Source organism: Pristiophorus japonicus, chromosome 8, assembly GCF_044704955.1.
Source record: "Pristiophorus japonicus isolate sPriJap1 chromosome 8, sPriJap1.hap1, whole genome shotgun sequence".
NCBI lineage: Eukaryota > Metazoa > Chordata > Chondrichthyes > Pristiophoridae > Pristiophorus > Pristiophorus japonicus.
The window spans coordinates 204,056,730-204,076,057 of record NC_091984.1 but is presented as its reverse complement, the minus strand read 5'-3'; the positions used below and the strand labels follow the sequence as shown (position 1 = coordinate 204,076,057).

Genomic DNA, 19,328 nt, shown 5'->3' with positions numbered 1-19,328 from the left:
CCATCTTGTTCTCCGCCACTCCGGATGCCGCCCTCTGCTGCAGCCTCTGCTTCCCTCCGCTGCCACCTGACTTGCCGCCTCTCCTGCGGCCGTCGTGGCCTCCCCCGCGGCGTCCGTAGCCGCCTCCGCCGTGGCCGCCGACCTTAATGCTGCTGCCGCCCGACTCTCCCTTTGCGTGGGCCCCTCCGATCCGCCGGCCATCCTGGATCCCTCGCACCCCGTCCGCAGCGCCCCGCCGGCTCGCCCCCCTTCCCCCCCACTAGGCCCCTCTCTGCAGGGCTGCTTGTCTGTGGGGGCTGGGGCTGCAGGATCTCTGAGGTCCGGGGCTGGGGCTTGCTCTGCTTGCCTGTGGGTGGATTGAGGCTGCAGCTCCAGCTCGGTCGGCGCTGCTCTCTGGGGACCCGGGGCACGGCGGGGATCTGGGGCACGGCAGCACCCCGGGGAGCAGCAGCCTGTGACGTGGTGAAGTCTTCCCAGCTCCCACGGACCGTCCCCATCCACCTCTGGCCGAGGAGTGTCGGCCCATCGCCTGCAATGACCCACAAAGGTAAACCGTGCGTCTCGTCCTCGTGGGATACCTGCACCATCGCTCTGCCAAGAACAGGTATTAGTTCCCTGGTGTAGGTACGCAGCTTCGCCGTGACCGGGACCAGCTTGGGTTGTGCAGCTGGGTTAATTCACAGTTTATCAAAAGTTCTCCGACTCATCAACGACGGACCCGAGCCCGTGTCCACTTCCATACTCACAGGGACTCCGTTGATTTTTACTTCCCTTATCACTGGGGGCGAATCGTCGGTGCACGTATACAGTCCCAACACCTCATCATCATCTGCCTGCTCCTCGCTGGATGGTGGATCATCCCCCATCTCCTCAGCTACATGGTGAGTCCGATTTCTTTTACACATACGCTGAAGGTGGCCTTTCGTGTGGCAGGTATTGCACGTGTACTCCGCAAACCTGCACTGGTGATCCCCATGGCTTCCTCCACAGCACCAGCATGGTGCTGCTTGATTGGCCCCCCTCAGCGGACTCTGAGTTCCAGGACCCTGAAGTCTGTGCTCTCTGCCCCGGGCAGAGCCACGTTCTGCAGTTTTGTCCGTGGTGGGCGCTATCCTGTGGACAGTGCCTGCCGGGTTCGAGACTGTGAATTATTTGCTTGGTGCTGCAAGTCGAGGTCATATGTGCCCGGCTGATGGTGATGGCCTTTGTCAGAGTGGCTGTGGGTTCCGTGGCCAGCAGCTTGTGAAGGAGGCCCTCGTGGCCAATCCCCATAACGAAAACGTCCCGTAACGCCTCGTCAAGGTGTGCGCCAAAATCACACGGCGCTGCGAGTCTCCTGAGGTCCGCAGCATATTTGGTGACATCCTGGCCCTCGGGTCTGCAGTGACGGTAAAATTTGTATCTGGCTGTGAGGATGCTCTCCTTCGGTTTCAACTGGTCACGAATGAGTTCAGTCAGCTCCTCGTATGACTTGTCCCTGGCGCTCCCGGGTGCCAGCAAATCCCTGACGAGACAGTAAACCTCATCTCCACAACTGGAGAGCAATATCGCCGTACGCTTATATCTCATTGCGTCCGTGTCCTCCGTCAGGTCGTTTGCTGTGAAGTAGTACTCGATCCTTTCCGTAAAGGCCTCCCAATCATTGCCCACGGTAAAATCCTTTAGCGAGCTTAGAGTAGCCATGGTTGCGTGGAGTTCGTCCGCTTCCTTGTCACCAATGTGGTGTATGTAGCACACAAATCACTGACTCCACACGGTCTAGTGTTAATCTAACTGCTGTGACCTTCGAACTTTATTGTTCAGCTCCAGAGTGCCTCTCAAGTGTGGTGGTCAGCCTTTTATATTGCCTGATGCAGGTACTTTCAGGTTTCCCCTCCACAGTGCCCTCTGTGGTGTACCATTGTGCTTATATTACATTTAAGGTACCAGGACGATATACACATCAATACATAACATCACACAAAGGTACAGGGCTGCATTGATTGTAGCCTTGCGAGCACCTGTGAAGGATTCCGAGCAGTACAGGAATAGAAAAGGTTTACACTCCATCAATGTGCAGCTCGTGTGTGACGACAAGCAGCGCATCATGCCATGATGCGTTCATCCTACGCGACAGCGTTCTATCTGACATGTTTGAGCAACAGCCAGAAGGGCAGAGCTGGCTACTGGGAGACAAAGGGTACGGCCTGACCACCTGGCTCATGACGCCCATACGCGTGACACTGACGGAAGCTGACCGTCAATACAACATGGCACACATTGCGACGCGCAGCATCTTTGAGAGGACCATTGGCATATTGAAACAGTGTTTCCGATGCCTGGACCATTCCGGAGGCCACTTGCAATACTCTCCTCAGATTGTCGGTCACTTCACTGTTGTATGCTGCATGCTCCATAACTTAGCCATCATGAGGCAGCAGGAGCTGGTAGTGGAACCAAAAGACCCACGTGAGGATCCAGTGCCTGATAGTATTTTGGAAGAGCAGGATGAGGATGATGACGACTATCAGGAAAGCAAGCAAGTGCGTGATGCTGGAGCACGAGGTCGGAGGAGGGCCATCCATCGTGCTCCTTTAACGATTGCTCGAGTCCTGCGCCAGCAGCTCATCCGTGAATGCTTCAATTACTGATGCCTGAGGGCTCTGCAACCACTGTTGCGCATGGACATGTTTATTCTTTGGAGTTGTTCCTACGTTGTGTTGTGTTAATGGAACATGATTCAGTTTTAATGAAAAAATGTTTTATTGAAAAGTTAACGTCACAAATAAAATATTTGTTGTATCAAGCTTTACTTTTTAATATGACTCTTAAGATCCCTTAAAAACTTCAAGATCACTTTTTAGGTGCAAAATTAAATAAGATACAAAATGTGAGAGCATTTACATCATAAGATCACTTTAAAAACCTTAAGATCACTTAAGTTGTAAAGTTACAAAACTTGCAAAACAATTACAATGTGAAAAACGCTACTCCAGTTACATCAAGAACAAAAGCAGCAAAGAAAGGCTGCAATCTCATCCACATCTCAGTGAATGTTCACTTCATGGGGGTGTGATTTGATTGGCGGGGCTGTGTGCTCTTATTACAGCAGCTACCTCCATGAGGGCCTGTGCCGTCACTTGTATGCCCTCCCTGACGGCCTGTGCCGTCGATTGCACTCCCTCGAACTTTCCCTCCCTAAGTTCCCGTGTCATTACTGCTATTTCTCCCGTCGGGACCGTCACCTCTTCACCCACTGCACTGATGCTGCCCACGAGTGATTGGGAAAGCTCATTGGTCTCCATACCCAATGCCACAACCTGAGCCGCATCTGTTGCACGATGCATCTCAGGAGAGTGTGTCTCCAATCTCCTTCTCCTCCTCTGCCTGGGTCTGCCTCGCGGCACCACTACACTGGGGGGTACGGGCAGGGACAGTGGGACGCTCGGCGTTCCAAACGGCAGCACTCGAGTGCGAGCCGTGGGCTGGGATGGTGGGGGAATGGGTGTAAACTGCTCCATTCTATCACCAGCACCACTGGGATCCACAACGTTGGAATCAAAACCATGGAAGGTAGAACTAGAACCTATGCGAGTGGGAGGCGCAGGCTCGGACGGTGGTGCACTGGCTGTAAACTGCTGCATTACACCAGCAGCACCACTGGGACCCGCAACATCGGAATCAAAACCATGGAAGGTGGAACCAGAACCTATGCAAGGGGTTGAAACTCTGATGTCCCTTAATGGGGGCTCATAAACGTTAATTTGGAAGCTCTCCCCTGTAGACATTTCAGTCATCGCCGCCATCATCCAGTCTGGATCGTCCGCATCTGATTGTACTGGTTCTTCAGGATCCTCCGGGTTGGCAGCAGCAGCAGCATCATCATCATCACCTGATGTATTTTGCAGAACATCATGAACAGTCAAATGTTTAACAGCAAGGGAGGGGGCAGGATGGGTGGCATGAGTACTCTTACACACATAGCAGGCCAGACCGCAGATTGATTTGAAGGGCCACGATGTACTTTCAGGACTTGTCCTCTTCCTCGTGTGCGGGCCCAGCTTGTGCTGTACTGATTGCTTTTCTCCATGTACGACTCATCATAGCAGCTACCCTCTGTTCCAAGGGTGTCAGTGGATGCAGATTGGGCGTGCCTCCTCCTGTCCGAGTTGCTTCCCTTTTGAGGTGGGCCAATTTCTTCTGCAAAGAGTAAAATACAACTTTTTACTGAGTGCGTCTTTCTGCAGGGTGGGACATTACAATTACGATTACATTAAAAAATTAAAATATTACTTGCACTAACTACTTGACCAAGGTCGTGCCATTTCTTTTTTCACTGGCTTCCAGATCTCATGGTATGCACCACTGCGCAGTAATCTTCTGCAACTTGGTTCCAGCGTTTCTTCTTTTCTTTAGGTGGCACTTTTATGCGACCTCTGTTGCTGGTATCTAGCTCCTACCATCTCTGCTCAATGACGTTGACCAATATCTCCACTTCCTCATACAAGAAATTCTTTGTTCTTGGTGGACGTTGTTCCATTGCTGTATTGAATTGACACTCTTATTTTGCAAAACACAGTCCTTATTTTGCATGCACCTATGCAGCACCTGTTCTGGAAGTTTAGCAGTGAAAAGCAGCACTCACTGATTTCAGCAGATGATTTCTTCAACCGTGCTGCTAAAAGCACTCCTTCAGACACCAAAAAAATCACCAATTCAATCCCAAGCCTTTCCAGTGGTTCACGAGACAAATCAGCACTTTTCTTCAAGTTCCTTTAAAAATGGCCGAGTGCCAATGTTTATGGGCTACTGCGTGCGTGCGCGCTCCAACGCGTACACGCAGGGCTGCTGGCATGTCATTATCTCATTTGACTTAGCCCTGCACTTGCAGAATCAGCGCGACTCTGTGGCTCCGCCCCCTGCTGACGTCTGCGCGCCAAGCTCCGAGGGACCTGTAAGGAGCCCGAGAATTGTAAGGTACATTTTTGTCGCGCTTTTAGGCGCGAAAAACGGGTGTCCATGTCCATTCTAGGCGTGGCCCGAAACGTGACCCCTATAAAGGGGAATAAGGAACTGGCAGAGAAATTAAATAAATGCTTTGTGTCTGTCTTCGGAAGAAGACATGAAAAACCTCCCGGATATAATTGAGACTATCAGGGGTCTAGCGAGAATGAGAAGCTGAAAGAAATTAGTATTAGTAAAAAAAAAATAGTACTGAAGAAATTAATGGGACTGAAAGCTGATAAATCCCCTGGACCTGATGGCCTACATCCTTGGGTTTTGAAAGAGGTGGTTATAGAGATAGTGGATCCATTGATATCTTCCAAAATTGCATAGATTCTAGAATGGTTCCCGCAGATCGGAAGGCAGCTAATGTAACCCCGCTATTTAAGAAACGAGGGAGAGAGAAAACGAAATACAGACCAGTTAGCCTGACATCAGTAGTAGGGAAAATGCTGGAATCTATTATTAAGAATGTGGTAACAGAGCACTTAGAAAATAATAATAGGATTGGATAGAGTCTCCACTGATTTGTGAAAGGGAAATCATGTTTGACAAATCTGTTAGAGATTTTGAGGTTGTAACTAGCAGCATACATAAGGGGGACCAATGGATGCAGTGTTATTTGGATTTTCAGAAGGCATTCGATAAGGTGCCACCCAAGACGTTATTGAACAAAATTAGGGTTCATGGGATTGGGGATTGGTTAACCGACACAAAACAGTAGGAATAAAGGTCATTTTTGGGTTGGCAGGCTGTAACTAGTGGGTTGCCGCAAGGATCGGTGCTTGGGCCTCAGCTATTCACAATATATATCAATGATTTGGATGAGGGGATCAAATGTAATATAGCCAAGTTTGCTGATACATTCCCTCTTGTAAGTTATGAGGAAGATGTAAGTGGACTTCAAGGAGATATAGACAGGCTAAGTGGGTGGACAAGAACATGGCAAATGGAATATAATGTGAAGTTATCCACTTTGGTGGGAAAAATAGAAAAGCAGTGTATTTTTAAAATGGTGAGAGATTGGGAAATGTTGGTATTCAGAAGGATCTTGTCCTTGTACACTGATCACTGAAAGTTAACATGCAGGTACAGCAAGCAATTAAGAAAGCAAATGGTATATTGGCCTTTATTACAAGAGAATTTGAGAATAAGAGTAAAGATGTCTTACTGCAATTGTATAGGGCACTGGTGAGACTGCACCTAGAGTATTGTGTACAGTTTTGGTCTCCTTACCTAAGCCATTGAGGGAGTGCAACGAAGATTCACCAGACTGATTGTCCTATGAGGAGAGATTGAGCAGATAAGGCCTATATTCTCTAGAGTTTAGACGCATGAGAGGTGATTTCATTTGAAACATAGAAAATTCTTACAGGGCTCGACAGGGTCGATGCAGGGAGGATGTTTCCTCTGGTTGTGGAGTCCAGAACCAGGCGTCACAGTCTCAGAATAAGGGGTCGGCCATTTGCGACTGAGCTGAAAAGAAATTGCTTCACTCAGAGGGTGGTGAATCTTTGGAATTCTCTACCCCAGAGGGCTATGGAGACTGTCATTAAGTATATTCAAGACCAAGATCAATTAATTTTTGGATATTAAGGGATATGGGGATAGTGCAGAAAAGTGGAGTTGTGGTAGATCAGTCATGATCTCATTGAATGGCGGAGTAGGCTTGAGGAGCAGAATGGCTTACTCCTGTTCCTAATTCTTATGTATGTTCCAACTCTTGAGAATGCTTCCTCTTCATTTGCTTACATTATAGATTTGCTAGCTAATTCCAACTTGATATTTTTGTTTAGTAATTTAAATGCTTGTTTAAAAATGCTGTAGTTTTCATACACCATAAACTTTTTTAATAAGTCATATGCATTTTTTTTGCAATGCAAGACACAGCACAGAATTACCTGAGCAACAACAACAACTTGTATTTATATAGCCCCTTAACATTGTGAAATGTCCCAGAAGGCATCTTCAACTATGGATTCATATGCCAATCAATGTCAGCACCTTTCGTTGAAGAGTGGGGCAAACTGGGAGGGAAACCGAATAAGTATTTATTTTCTGGGCCATTTTAATTCATTTCTTTTCTTCTGCAATTCTGTAGGATGGAACATGCTCTTGTTCTCTGCATGTATTCATAATGTGCTACAGAGAGAATATTGGCAGTCCATTTGGGTATAACAGATAATAGGGATGAATGTATGTAATGTGCAAAGTATATATTATGCAGGAAAAGTTCTTGTAATCTCAAATTGTGTTTATATTATCAAGGCAAATTTTATGACCTGATTATTTTTGATTTTGATGCTGTAATTAATTAATGTGTACGAGAGAGGGAAATTATTTCATATAATATTGTACTTTAGGGCACAGGTGACTATGTACTATCAATATGGAACATGAATGCTGTCAAGGAACTGAAAGTCAACAATGTGGTTGATTCATCCATGATAAAAGGTAAATGTGAAATTTGAACATTGTGGATCATCAGTTTGGCAAATATTTATCGCTATAGCAATGATAAAATATTTACTGGCCATTTTTTCTGTATTGTGCAATTAATATCCCACTCTCTCTATTGTTCCCTTAATCATTCTGTCCGTAATCAGGGGCCAGTCTGTAGTAATCGCCATACCTGTCAATAAATATCTATGCTCCATGAATTTCTTGCATAGTTGTCAAAAATCCATTTCTGGTTAATATTTCTTTCTTTCCTCCCATGCCACTACAAGAAAATCAAAATGATAATGTTAGTTGAGACTGCAGCAGTCAGTGAGCCTTCTATTAAAAAAAATATATAACTGCCTTTTGAATGTTTCAGTGGAGCATTATTTTCTCCTGTAGGTGACACTCTTATTCACTTAGTTCATTGTGTATATAAAGTTGTTTATGCTCAATTTTGTAAGTGGCTTCTGGAATATATAATTATTTTATGATGCATCTATCCAGGTTTTATACAAAAGCATTTCTATGTTTACCTTGACTATTCTCCATTATTTTGAATACGTCTTGAATCATATCCTCCTTTTAAAAAATTTTTTTCCAGTGAGAATCGATTTAGATTCCTTGCCCTCGTGTGTCATAGTTAAGTGATCTAAAATCAGAAAGATCTTTGTTCCCCTTAATGGCTCGAAGTTTACGGTAAAAATAGCAGTGAGGCTACCAGCGCTGTGTAGTTAAACCCGGAAATCAGGAAGTTGCTGTCCGAGTTTCGCTGCACCTCCAGAAACTTTGCGATACCGGTACCTCGCTGAGCGACTCAGCATTGAAACACGTGGAAGGGGCTGAGGTTGCGGTAGTTACATGTTAGTTACCCACTAAACTCGCCAGAAGCAGTTAGGGCTTGTCCAGTGTAAGTAAATTTTTAATGGTGTGATGAGTCTTAATTACTGCCAAACAAGCTCTCCGGTACTGAAAATTAACTTTTTACAAGCGTGGAGTCTCATTTCTTCAGATTTTAATTATTCATAGAATTATTGGGCCCAAGTTTCCACACGATAAAAAACGGGCGCCCCTCCGAGCTGGGCGCCCGTTTTTCACGCCTAAAACGGCGCCTAAAAAAAAAAAATCGCAATTCTGGAGCGTTCTGCAGCTCCTTGTCTGCCTGGCGCGGCGCCCAGGGGGGCGGAGCCTACACTCGCGCCGATTTTGTAAGTGGGAGGGGGCGGGTACTATTTAAATTAGTTTTTTTCCTGCCGGCAACTCTGTGCGTTGGAGCGTTCGCGCACACGCAGTGTGGAAAAAAACATTGGCACTCGGCCATTTTTGTAGTTTTTTTGTAGCTGTTTAATTTTTGAACATTTTTTAATAAAAGCACATTGCCATTCTCACTGTCTCCTCTTCCCCCCCCCCCCCCCCCACTTGCGGGAAGAACGGGCGCCTCCTCCTCCCCCCCCCCCCCCCCCCCCGCATTCTCCGTGCCTGAAGCACTTTCACACAGGTAGGAAGATGGTTTATTTAATCTTTTCTTTGCTGATAAATGTTTATTCAGGTTGGATTTATTTGTATAATATTTGTAGAAGTATAAATAAGGATTTATTGTAGAATTTAATGACTTCCCTTTCCCCCCCCCCCCCCACCTCGTTCTGGACGCCTAATTTGTAACCTGCGCCTGATTTTTGAATGTGTAGAACAGGTTTTTTCAGTTCTACAAAAATCTTCACTTGCTCCATTCTAAGTTAGTTTGGAGTACGTTTTCACTGTGGAAACTTTGAAATCAGGTGTCAGTGGCCGGACACGCCCCCTTTTGAAGAAAAAATTCTGTTCCAAAGTAGAACTGTTCTACCTGACTAGAACTGCAGAAAAAAAAAATGTGGAGAATTGCGATTTCTAAGTTAGTCCATTCTCCACCAGTTGCTCCTAAAAAATCAGGCGCAAATCATGTGGAAACTTGGGCCCATAGAAACTTGCAGCACAGAAGGAGGTCATTCAGCCTGTAATTTCTTTGCTGGTTCTTTAAAAGAGCAGTCATGCTTAATCTCAGATCCCTGCTTTTTGTACGTAACCCTGAAAGTTCCTGAACTTTGATTACCTGTCCAACTCCTTTTTTAAAAAAATTATTTATGGAATCAGCTTCCACCACTTCAGGTAGAGCATTCCAGATCCCAACAACTCTGAAGAAAATTTCTAATCATCCCCCTCTAGATCTTTTGCCAATTAAAGGGGTTAGAGTATTGTAAGGGGATAAAGATGTCACCAAAGTGGATACTGAAGGTAGTGAATTGATGTGACACACAAAATGGTCCAGGTTAAAGGGCTTATCAGTACTAGGAGGTTGTGAGGAGTTGGGTGTTCCTCCACCTCACGGTAGGGATTGTAATATATCGCCTATTGACAGATTGTATGTAAAACTCGCTTACAAGTGGGTTTTAAAATGGAGAGAAGCTCGGAAGCAAAGCTTGATGTGTTGAACTTTGGCACAGAATGATAGAAAATGGCATGGAATCAGGTTAAAGGGAATAGCTTTGCTTGTGTGTTTATCTTTTTAAAAACTGCAGACCAAGCTGGAAACGGTGGAACAAGGTTAAAACTGTGGAACAACACATTCCAACTAAGGCTGAGATGGAGAGTTGTGAAACCACTCGGCAGCCAGTCTGATAAGGGTTAATGAATCAATATAGCTTTGTAATTCAGCTGTAAACCAACCGGTGGTCATAGAAGGTTTTGCAGGAGGGTTGCACATCTCGGAATAACTGTATAACTGTGGGTGAAACTCCTGAACTCTTCCCCTGCATGCTTGAATAAAGACCGGTTGAACCGAGGTTTCGTCTGAGTGATTCCATGGTCGCTATATGGGCAGGTGGGTGTCGATATCCGTATATCAGGGAGTCCACCTTGAAGAGAAGTCGTCTTTTTACCCCAACACCAATAATTTTAAAACCATGACCTTGGGTTGTTAACCTACTCGCCAGAGGGAATAGCCGAGGCACTGACCCAGTAGTGTCGCAACCTGCTGGTAGCGCCCTGAGCCGCTGCGTAACCGGCGTGCCACCATTTATTTTTTCAGCCGTATTACCCGTCAGCCCGTTCTTCTTTACTGTCGTATGGTCCGGGCCACCATTGTGCAGCCGGGCTCTCACTTTGGGTGCCTTGGCCACGGCACCACGCAGCCCTGGTGGCCCAGTGGAGGCCATCAAAGGGCCTGCAGAGTTCGCAGCAGCCCTCCCCTTAAATGCAAGGGAAGGTACGTTGAAACACATCAGCGCTACGAAACCGTGTAGCGCTGCCGAACCTGCCAGAGTAGCACCCCCGAACCCGTCCAACAGTAAGCGGAGCGCACGACATTACACTCCATTTCCTGTGAGGGGTGGTAACTGCAATTTCGCAACCGGGACGGGAAGTCCTGCCCTGAATTGGTTCGTCCCAAATGGAGCAGTGGGGAATTTCTCCCCCTTCGTGTTGATCTACAATCTACTACTGATGATACAAAGTAATATTTTTCACCAATTTTAATTCAGAAACATAGTTTACACAACAAAGTGAAAATTTGATGTTTAGGAACAAAAAATTGCTTCATAAGAATTAGAATTAAACAACTTTGAGATTGAGAATTGGACTGTTCAACCATTTGGACAGTATTGAGACAACTGAACCTCTTTGTGTAGCATTTCACTGGCAGAGGGGGAGGGAAGAGTAATCTTGCAACGTGCGTTTATAATATACTGTTCACTTGCATATTCTGATTTTTCAGACTAGATATCGTAACATTTTTTTTCAATTTTAGGTGTGAAGAAATGTCAAATTCTTGGGAATGCAATATTTGTCCTGGATGACACTGTAAGTCTAGATCCATGCTAAATGTTTTTGGACAGAATGTTTAATCATTACTTTTTTCCCCTTTTTTAAAAAAAAATTCTAATTTGCTATTTCTTTGGTACAGAATTTCCTCAGTATGTGGGATGCCTATGCTCTTGTTGTGGTCTGGTCCTGGCCCTCCGTTCAAATCCAAGATTTCTTGTTGACTGCAGAGGGGGATTCTTCTGCCATTACCAAGTAAGGGAAATTTAAACTACTGTAATAAAATAGCCTTTCTTCTGTGATTTTAGTTTTTATGTAGAGGGGAATGTCTTGGTTAAATCATAGCTCTTAGTTCATTTTCCTTCATTGTATAGAAGACAATTTGGGTAATAAAGTAGAAGAACTATGAACAGCTTTATTAAGAGCTTACTTCCGTTGGTATAAATCGTATTCCAATTTGCTGTAAACTGGACGTCAGTTGTAAGAAGATAATTCCTCCAACTGTTGACTTCCCATGGAAAAGGGTTTGGTATTCAGCAAGTTTTGCCAGAAAATGTAGCAAAAGCCTTGAAAAAGAGAAATGAGTTTATAAAAAAAAATATATATATATATTTATATATTTTTCACCAATATCGATGGAATCTGCATAACTTCAGGCACAAACTTATACCCTTGGACATTTGCAGAACAGATGATACAAACTTTAAATGCTACTGAATCTTGCATATCGCTTGCACTTTCTGTAAACATTACACTTTCTCTGTCCACTTCCATCACACCTTGTTGGCAAGACCGTTGCTGGTATAAAACAGAATATCCTCTCTCTCACTGTGCAACTCCATAGAAGATCTGCTGAAGCATGTTTGTGCATGTATATGTATAATGTGTGCATCCTGTATTCTCTTACTCTGGCCTTTTGACTATTCTACCCCTTCACACCACCATTGGTGGATTTGCCTTCAGCTATATAGGCACCAAGCTCTGGAGTTCCCTCCCTTTACCCCTCCACCTTCCTCCTCTCTTCCTTTTAAAACCCTCCTTAAAACTAAGCTTTTGGTCATCCTTTCTAATATCTCCTTTGGCCCAGTGTTAATTTTTTTTCTTGCGCCTTCTGAAGTGTCTTGGGACATTTCTTCTAAGTTAACAGAGGTGCTGGGAAATGCAAGTTATTATTGTTTCTGAAAGAACTATGCATTTTAATTATTTATTTTGGCTTTTTTCTTAGACAAGTGAATGCAAACTTGAAACTTGTAGCTCTGACAACTTCAGTGAACAAACAGGTAACTTTATAAATGTGTTTTTTTTTGTGAAGTTATTAATTGAAATTTGGTTGGTTATGAATTTAAACATTGAGCTGAACCCAAATTTACAAGTTTTAAATTGTGTAAATCTATTTAGAAGGAATTTTATGTTCTGAAAGTTGTAGTACTCAAACTAGGGCTAATTTGAGGTTTAGTGCAAAGTACTTGTCTTCACTGTTGGCTACAAGATATGAATATGGTTATCTTTGATTATTTATAGATGAGAAAACTCTTGGTGTATTCGTTTCCCACAATGAAGCTACTGTACTCTTTAGAGGTGGCAAATGTTTCAACTCTGGTTCAAACTGATATTGGTCAGGTAGGAGAAAATCAAAAATATATCCTGGGTGATCTGGAAATGTTTGTTCACTTATAAATCACAATGGAATGATATTTTACTTTATTGAGTGCCACCTTACTCACGGGGAAGGTGAAATTGTTTAGACATGATGTTTTTTGTTCTGTTTTCTGCCAATGAAGGATTGATTATCTAGCAGACAGTTTGCAAATTACATAAGAACATAAGAAATAGGAGCAGGAGTAGGCCATGTGGCCCCTCGAGCCTGCTCAGCCATTTAATACGATCATGGCTGATCCGATCATGGACTCTCGTCCACTTCCCTGCTTGCTCCCCATAACCCCTTATTCCCTTATCGTTTAAGAAACTGTTTATTTCTGTCTTAAATTTATTCAATGTCCCAGCTTCCACAGCACTCTGAGGCAGCGAATTCCACAGATTTACAACCCTCAGAGAAGAAATTTCTCCTCTTAGAATAAGAGGCCGCCCATTTAAAACTAAGATTATGTCCCCTAGTTCTAGTCTCCCCTATCAGTGGAAACATCCTCTCTGCATCCACCTCGTCAAGCCCCCTCATAATCTTGTATGTTTCGATAAGATGACTGGAATTCAGAAGAATGAGAAATGAGTAGAGGGCCAACCTACTCAATCTTTCCTCATAAGTCAACCCCTCATTCCCGGAATCAACCTAATGAAACTTCTCTGAACTGCCTCCAAAGCAAGTATATCCTTTCTTAAATATGGAAACCAAAACTGTACGCTGTATTCCAGGTGTGGCCTCACCTCACCATAGCAAGACTTCTCTGCTTTTATACTCCATCCCCTTTGTAATAAAGGCCAAGATTCCATTGGCCTTCCTGATCACCTTGCTGTATCTGCATACTATCCTTTTGTGTTTCATGCACAAGTACCCCAGGTCCTGCTGTACTGCAGCACTTTGCAATCTTTCTCCATTTAAATAATAACTTGCTCTGATTTTTTTTTTCTGCCAAAGTACATGACCTCACACTTTCCAACATTTATACTCCATCTGCCAAATCTTTGCCCACTCACTTGGCCTGTCTATGTCCTTTTGCAGATTTTTTGTGTCCTCCTCACACATTACTTTTCCTCCCATCTTTGTATCGTCAGCAAACTTGGCTACATTAACTCAGTCCTTTCTTCCAAGTCGTTAATATAGATTGTAAATAGTTGGGGTCCCAGCACTGATCCCTGTGGCACCCCACTAGTTACTGATTGCTAACCAGAAAATGAACCATTTATCCCGACTCTCTGTTTTTTGTTAGTTAGCCAATCCTCTATCCGTGCTAATATATTACTCCCTACCCCGTGAACATTTATCTTGTGCAGTAACCTTTTGGGCCCAAGTTTACACACGATAAAAAAAACGGGCGCCCCTCCGAGCTGAGCGCCCGTTTTTCGCGCCTAAAACGGCGCCTAAAAAAAAAATCGCGATTCTGGAGCGTTCTGCAGCTCCTTGTCTGCCTGATGCGGCGCCCAGGGGGGCGGAGCCTACACTTGCGCCGATTTTGTAAGTGGGAGGGGGCGGGTACTATTTAAATTAGTTTTTTTTCCTGCCGGCAACGCTGCGCGTGCGCGTTGAAGCGTTCGCGCATGCTCAGTGTGAAAAAAACATTGGCACTCGGCTATTTTTGTAGTTCTTTGTAGCTGTTTAATTTTTGAACATTTTTTTAATAAAAGCACATTGCCATCAGCACTTGCAGCCTTCTCACTGCCTCCCCCACCCCCCCGGGCCCGGGCGGGAAGAACGGGCGCCTTCTCTCCTCCTCCCCGGGGCGGGAAGAACGGGCGCCTCCTCTCTCTCTCTCTCTCTCTCTCTCTCTCTCTCTCTCTCTCTCTCTCTCTCTCTCTCTCTCTCTCTCTCTCTCTCTCTCTCTCTCTCTCCCTCCCTCCCTCCCTCCCTCCCTCCCTCCCTCCCTCCCTCCCTCCCTCCCCCCCCCCCCCCCCCCCCCCCTTTTGCGGGCAGAACGGGCGCCTCGCCTCCCCCCCCGCGGGAAAGAACAGGCGCCTCTCTCTCTCTTTCCCCCCCACCCCACACACACACACACACACACACACACACACACACACACACACACACACACACACGAAAGAACGGGTGCCTCCTCTCCCTTTCTCCCCCCCCCTTGCGGGCAGAACGGGCGCCTCTTCCCCCCCCCCCACCCACCGCGGGAAAGAACGGGCGCCTCCTCTCCCTTCTCCTCCTTCCCCCCGCTCCCCCCCCCCCCCCCCCCCTTTGCGGGCAGAACGGGCGCCTCCCCCCCCACGGGAAAGAACAGGCGCCTCTCTCTCTTTCTCCTCCCGCAGGGGAAAGAACGGGCCCCGCCCCCACCGCAGGAAAGAACGGGCGCCTCCTCTTTTCCCCCCCCCCCCCCCCCCCCCCCCCCGCGGGAAGAACGGGCGCCTCAGGCTGACTGCAGAATTCTCCGTGCCTGAAGCACTTTCACACAGGTAGGAAGATAGTTTATTTAATCTTTTCTTTGCTTATAAATGTTTATTCAGGTTGGATTTATTTGTAGAAGTATAAATAAGGATTGATTGTAGAATTTAATGAGTCCCCCTCCCCACCTCGTTCTGGACGCCTAATTTGTAACCTGCGCCTGATTTTTTAATGTGTAGAACAGGTTTTTTCAGTTCTACAAAAATCTTCACTTGCTCCATTCTCCTTTAGTTTGGAGTACGTTTTCACTGTGGAAACTTTGAAATCAGGCGTCAGTGGCCGGACACGCCCCCTTTTGAAGAAAAAATTCTGTTCCAAAGTAGAACTGTTCTACCTGACTAGAACTGCAGAAAAAAAAATGTGGAGAATTGCGATTTCTAAGATAGTCCGTTCTCCACCAGTTACTCCTAAAAATCAGGCGCAAATCATGTGGAAACTTGGGCCCTTTATGTGGCACCTTGTCAAATGCCTTCTGGAAGTCCAAATACACCACATCCACTGGTTCTCCTTTATCCACCTTGTTACATCCTCAAAGAATGTTAAATTGATTTATCATACTATTGAACTGCTGTTTGTTCACTGGAGCTGGCTGCAATGTCGTCTGCATAGTATGTCCCATTTTGTAATGATTTGTTTAGTAATAATTTTACAAATGACTTCCCATTCATTCAGCTACAAGATTACAGATTAATATGTAAAAGTAAATTGTATTGGCATGGTTAATTTCTTGTGTGGCTCTAAACTGTATTTGTTCCTTCATTAACCTCCCTGGCTTTCCCCTCTTTCGGCAATGCAAAATTTAGCAGTGTGAGAGAATCAGATCTTTATCTTGCCATAACTATATTGGTGCTGAAATGCATTGTAGCATAACTAAAATCAGTTCTACTGTAGTTTTGATATCTAATTTGCATTGTACTCTTTCTGATATAGGACACGATATACATTTTGGAAGGTGTTTATGAAAATCAAAAAAGGTACGAAAAAATTACCTTAGAAACATTGAAAGTCTCTTGTATTGTATTATTATACATTATAAACTGACAATGTATTTACATTTCAATTCAATGTTTACTTTGGATTCTATACAATTCTGTTTTAAAATATATTTGCAAAACTAATGAAAACCAGTTATTTCCATGTAATTACTTCATATTTTCATAACTTATAGTTCATCCAAAGGAGTAATTTCTGCGATAGCTATGAGATGCTTAACAGAAGCGCTGCCAGAAAACAGGTAAGGATTAAACTGTACAAGGTAAAAGGTGTTGCTGCGGGAAATCACCTAGGTCCTAGCTACACTTGTCTTTTTATAGGATATGTTGAACTCCGTTGCAGTCCTATTCAGGCCCCCTCACTGATCTCTTCCATTACAATGGTGACTGATTTGAGGCTGCTGTTGGCTCTTTCTGATGTCAAGAACTTTAAATGCTTCAATTTTTCACCCATCCCGCATCTTCACACTATTCATCTCAAAGTCTCTTCCCTTTGCTTCCAGGAGAGAGGCACTCTTGCAAGTTCTCACTCTCATTCCACCTGAACCCTCTTCTCTGGCTCACCTCTGTCTCTCTGTCGCAATGGTTTTTCCACAGTTGTCTATTACAAGCCAAGTGACTACCGCAGCAACCTGAAGTGGTTTCTTTACACCTCGCCACTTATAAGGACTTCAATCTCTTTCTTTCTTTCAGTTTTGCAGTCTCTGATGTTTCTAACTTCAGCGTCAGAACCTCCTGAAATGTCCTCCTGTTCCCTCAGGCAAAGATTACTCTTTTCTTTGTCATCCTTATCCCTGTTCCCTTTCCACTTCAATTGACAGCCTCAGCCTCCTCTTCTACTCCCCTCTCTGCTTTCTGAAGGGGCCATTCTATCTGATATTTTGGTCCATATTTCTACCATTCCAACTTTCTGCCCTTCTGGTGTCTTTCCGTGCAGTCACATGAGATGCAGCACCTGTTTGCTTCTCCCAGGCTGCTGGTGATTTGGGTGGGTCTGTCATTGTCTGGAGGAAGGAATATGAAGTTGGTGTTTTTGGTGGTGGGTTTATTGGAACTCTGCTTGTGTAAGGCTCTGCACTTTTCCAGTTCACTTTGTCTGTTTTTTGGATTTGGTAGACCCATATTACCTTCAGTTTTAATTTCAAACCCAATTTCTGCAGGTTTTCTGTTTTCCATGATTCAGTTTTCTCACCTTTTCTTTAGGCTGTCTGCTGATTTAACGAATAATACATCCTTTTTTTCCTTCAATTTCTTTCATAGAATCTCAGTCAAGTGATGAAACCTATTACATAATCCAATAATCATTGCACTGATAAAGTGCAATCAATGGTCAGCTATGGCTCAGTGGGTAGCACTCTTGTCTCTAAGTCAGAAGGTTGTTGGTTCAAGTCCCACTCCAGGGACGTGAACACTAGGCTGGCACTCCAGTGCAGTGCTGAGGGAGTGCTGCACTGTCGGGTGCTGTCTTTCGGATGAGATGTTAAACCGAGGCCCCATCTGCCCTTGGGTGGATGTAAAAGATCCCATGGCACTATTTCAGAGAAGGAGTTTTCCCCAGTGTCCTGGCCAATATTTATCCATTACTCAACGTCACAAAAACAGTTTATCTGCTCATTATCACTTTGCTATTTGTGGGAGCTTGCTGTGTGCAAATTGGTTGCTGTGTTTCCTACATTACAACAGTGACTACACTCATTGGGTGTAAAGTGCTTTAAGATGACCGGTGGTTGTGAAAGGTGCTTTATAAATGCAAGTCTTCCTTCCTTGGTTGTGTTTTCTCTCCACCGTTCTGATTCTGTTACTATTTTTGATTTCAGCGCTTTTTTTTCAGTTCTAAAAGGTACCAGCTTGAAATATTGAACTCTCTGGTTCTTGCCACAGATCTTGACCGATTTTGGTGTGTGCTTCCAGCTTTGTATCTGTTTTTGTTGAGGATTAAACTGTCATTGGCTGTGGTTTTACCATAGTTTATAATCTATGTTTCTAGACTAAGTCGCCTGCTTTACAAGCATAAATTCGAGGAGGCGGAGAGATTTGCCATTCAGTTTGGTTTGGAAGTTGAGGTAGGTCTGTCTACGAGAACATGCTGCTGTGTAATCACCGTACCCAATTATTGCTCATTTACTAAATATGTAAGAAAATTGGATACCCTCCCCCCAAATATAGTGACATGAAAATTCGGGTGCACCCCCCGATGTTGGGCTGCGGGTCTCATTTACAGAGAGCAATAGGCAGCTCGCTGGAAGAAACACGATGGCAGATCGGGCCGCTGCTATCGTCGCAGCAGCTGTCAGATAAGTGAGGAAGGGGTTGCAACTGAAAAGGGGGGAGGCATTCTGGGTAGGGAGGTGGCAGTGGCGAGGGGGTGGGGATCGTGTGGGGTTGGGAGGAGCACTCCTGCACCTTCTGGCTCCGCATATAGGTAAGTGTATTTTAAAATCTTGCCTTGTTGGTTGTGGCCCTTTTTTTTTTAAGGACTGCATGTAGACCAGGTTATCCTGAGGACATATGGCGCTGAGTGGCTCGGTGTAAAGTAATCTTGCAGGAGAGGCTTTAAACAGGTGTTTGACCCCTTATTTGTTTATGCCGATTTTATTTAAAAAAAATAACATTTAAAAAAAAAAAATCTCTTGGCCTTTACCAATATGGTGGGATGCACACTTCTGGCTTAAGAGGCTGTTTAGCGCCTGAAAAACAAGGTCATAGTTTCTAGTGTATTTAGTGTGATGAAAGGATACTGTGCATTTTTGAGGGGGTTATATGTTTGGTGTGTTTGAAATTGAGCCTTTTTTCTTGGTTTAAAAAAACACAGAAAACCATAGTGGCGGTTGGTGTACTTAGCTATACTAGTTAAATTAATGAGAAATTTCTACTGAGAAAGATCTACATAGACAATGGGGAAGTTTTCTCGGGGGGTCAGCGGGCGTGATCGGTGATGGGTCAGGTGGAAAGTGTTTTTATTTTGACAGCAGGTCGGGACCTCACCACCGCGCGCCTTTACCAAATGTCGGGTCGGCCAGCGCTGAGCAGACCCGACATGCAGCGGCGGGGGGGGGAGC

The 19,328-nt window shown here is 44.8% G+C and overlaps 1 protein-coding gene across 4 annotated transcripts in view; it reads left to right on the top strand.

The window, feature by feature from the left end:
* Nucleotides 1-19,328, top strand: part of kntc1 (kinetochore associated 1) — a 153,088-nt gene that overhangs the window by 20,618 nt on the left and 113,142 nt on the right. For all 4 annotated transcript variants that reach the window (XR_011594134.1, XM_070887790.1, XM_070887791.1 and 1 more), the window contains exons 9-16: nt 7,347-7,437; nt 11,204-11,256; nt 11,360-11,472; nt 12,443-12,497; nt 12,739-12,837; nt 16,208-16,251; nt 16,446-16,511; nt 18,257-18,332. Coding sequence is in view for 3 of the 4 variants with exons in the window: in XM_070887790.1 (XP_070743891.1) it covers nt 7,347-7,437; nt 11,204-11,256; nt 11,360-11,472; nt 12,443-12,497; nt 12,739-12,837; nt 16,208-16,251; nt 16,446-16,511; nt 18,257-18,332 (597 nt within the window). In the remaining variant the exon portion in view is untranslated. The remainder of the gene's footprint in view (nt 1-7,346; nt 7,438-11,203; nt 11,257-11,359; nt 11,473-12,442; nt 12,498-12,738; nt 12,838-16,207; nt 16,252-16,445; nt 16,512-18,256; nt 18,333-19,328) is intronic.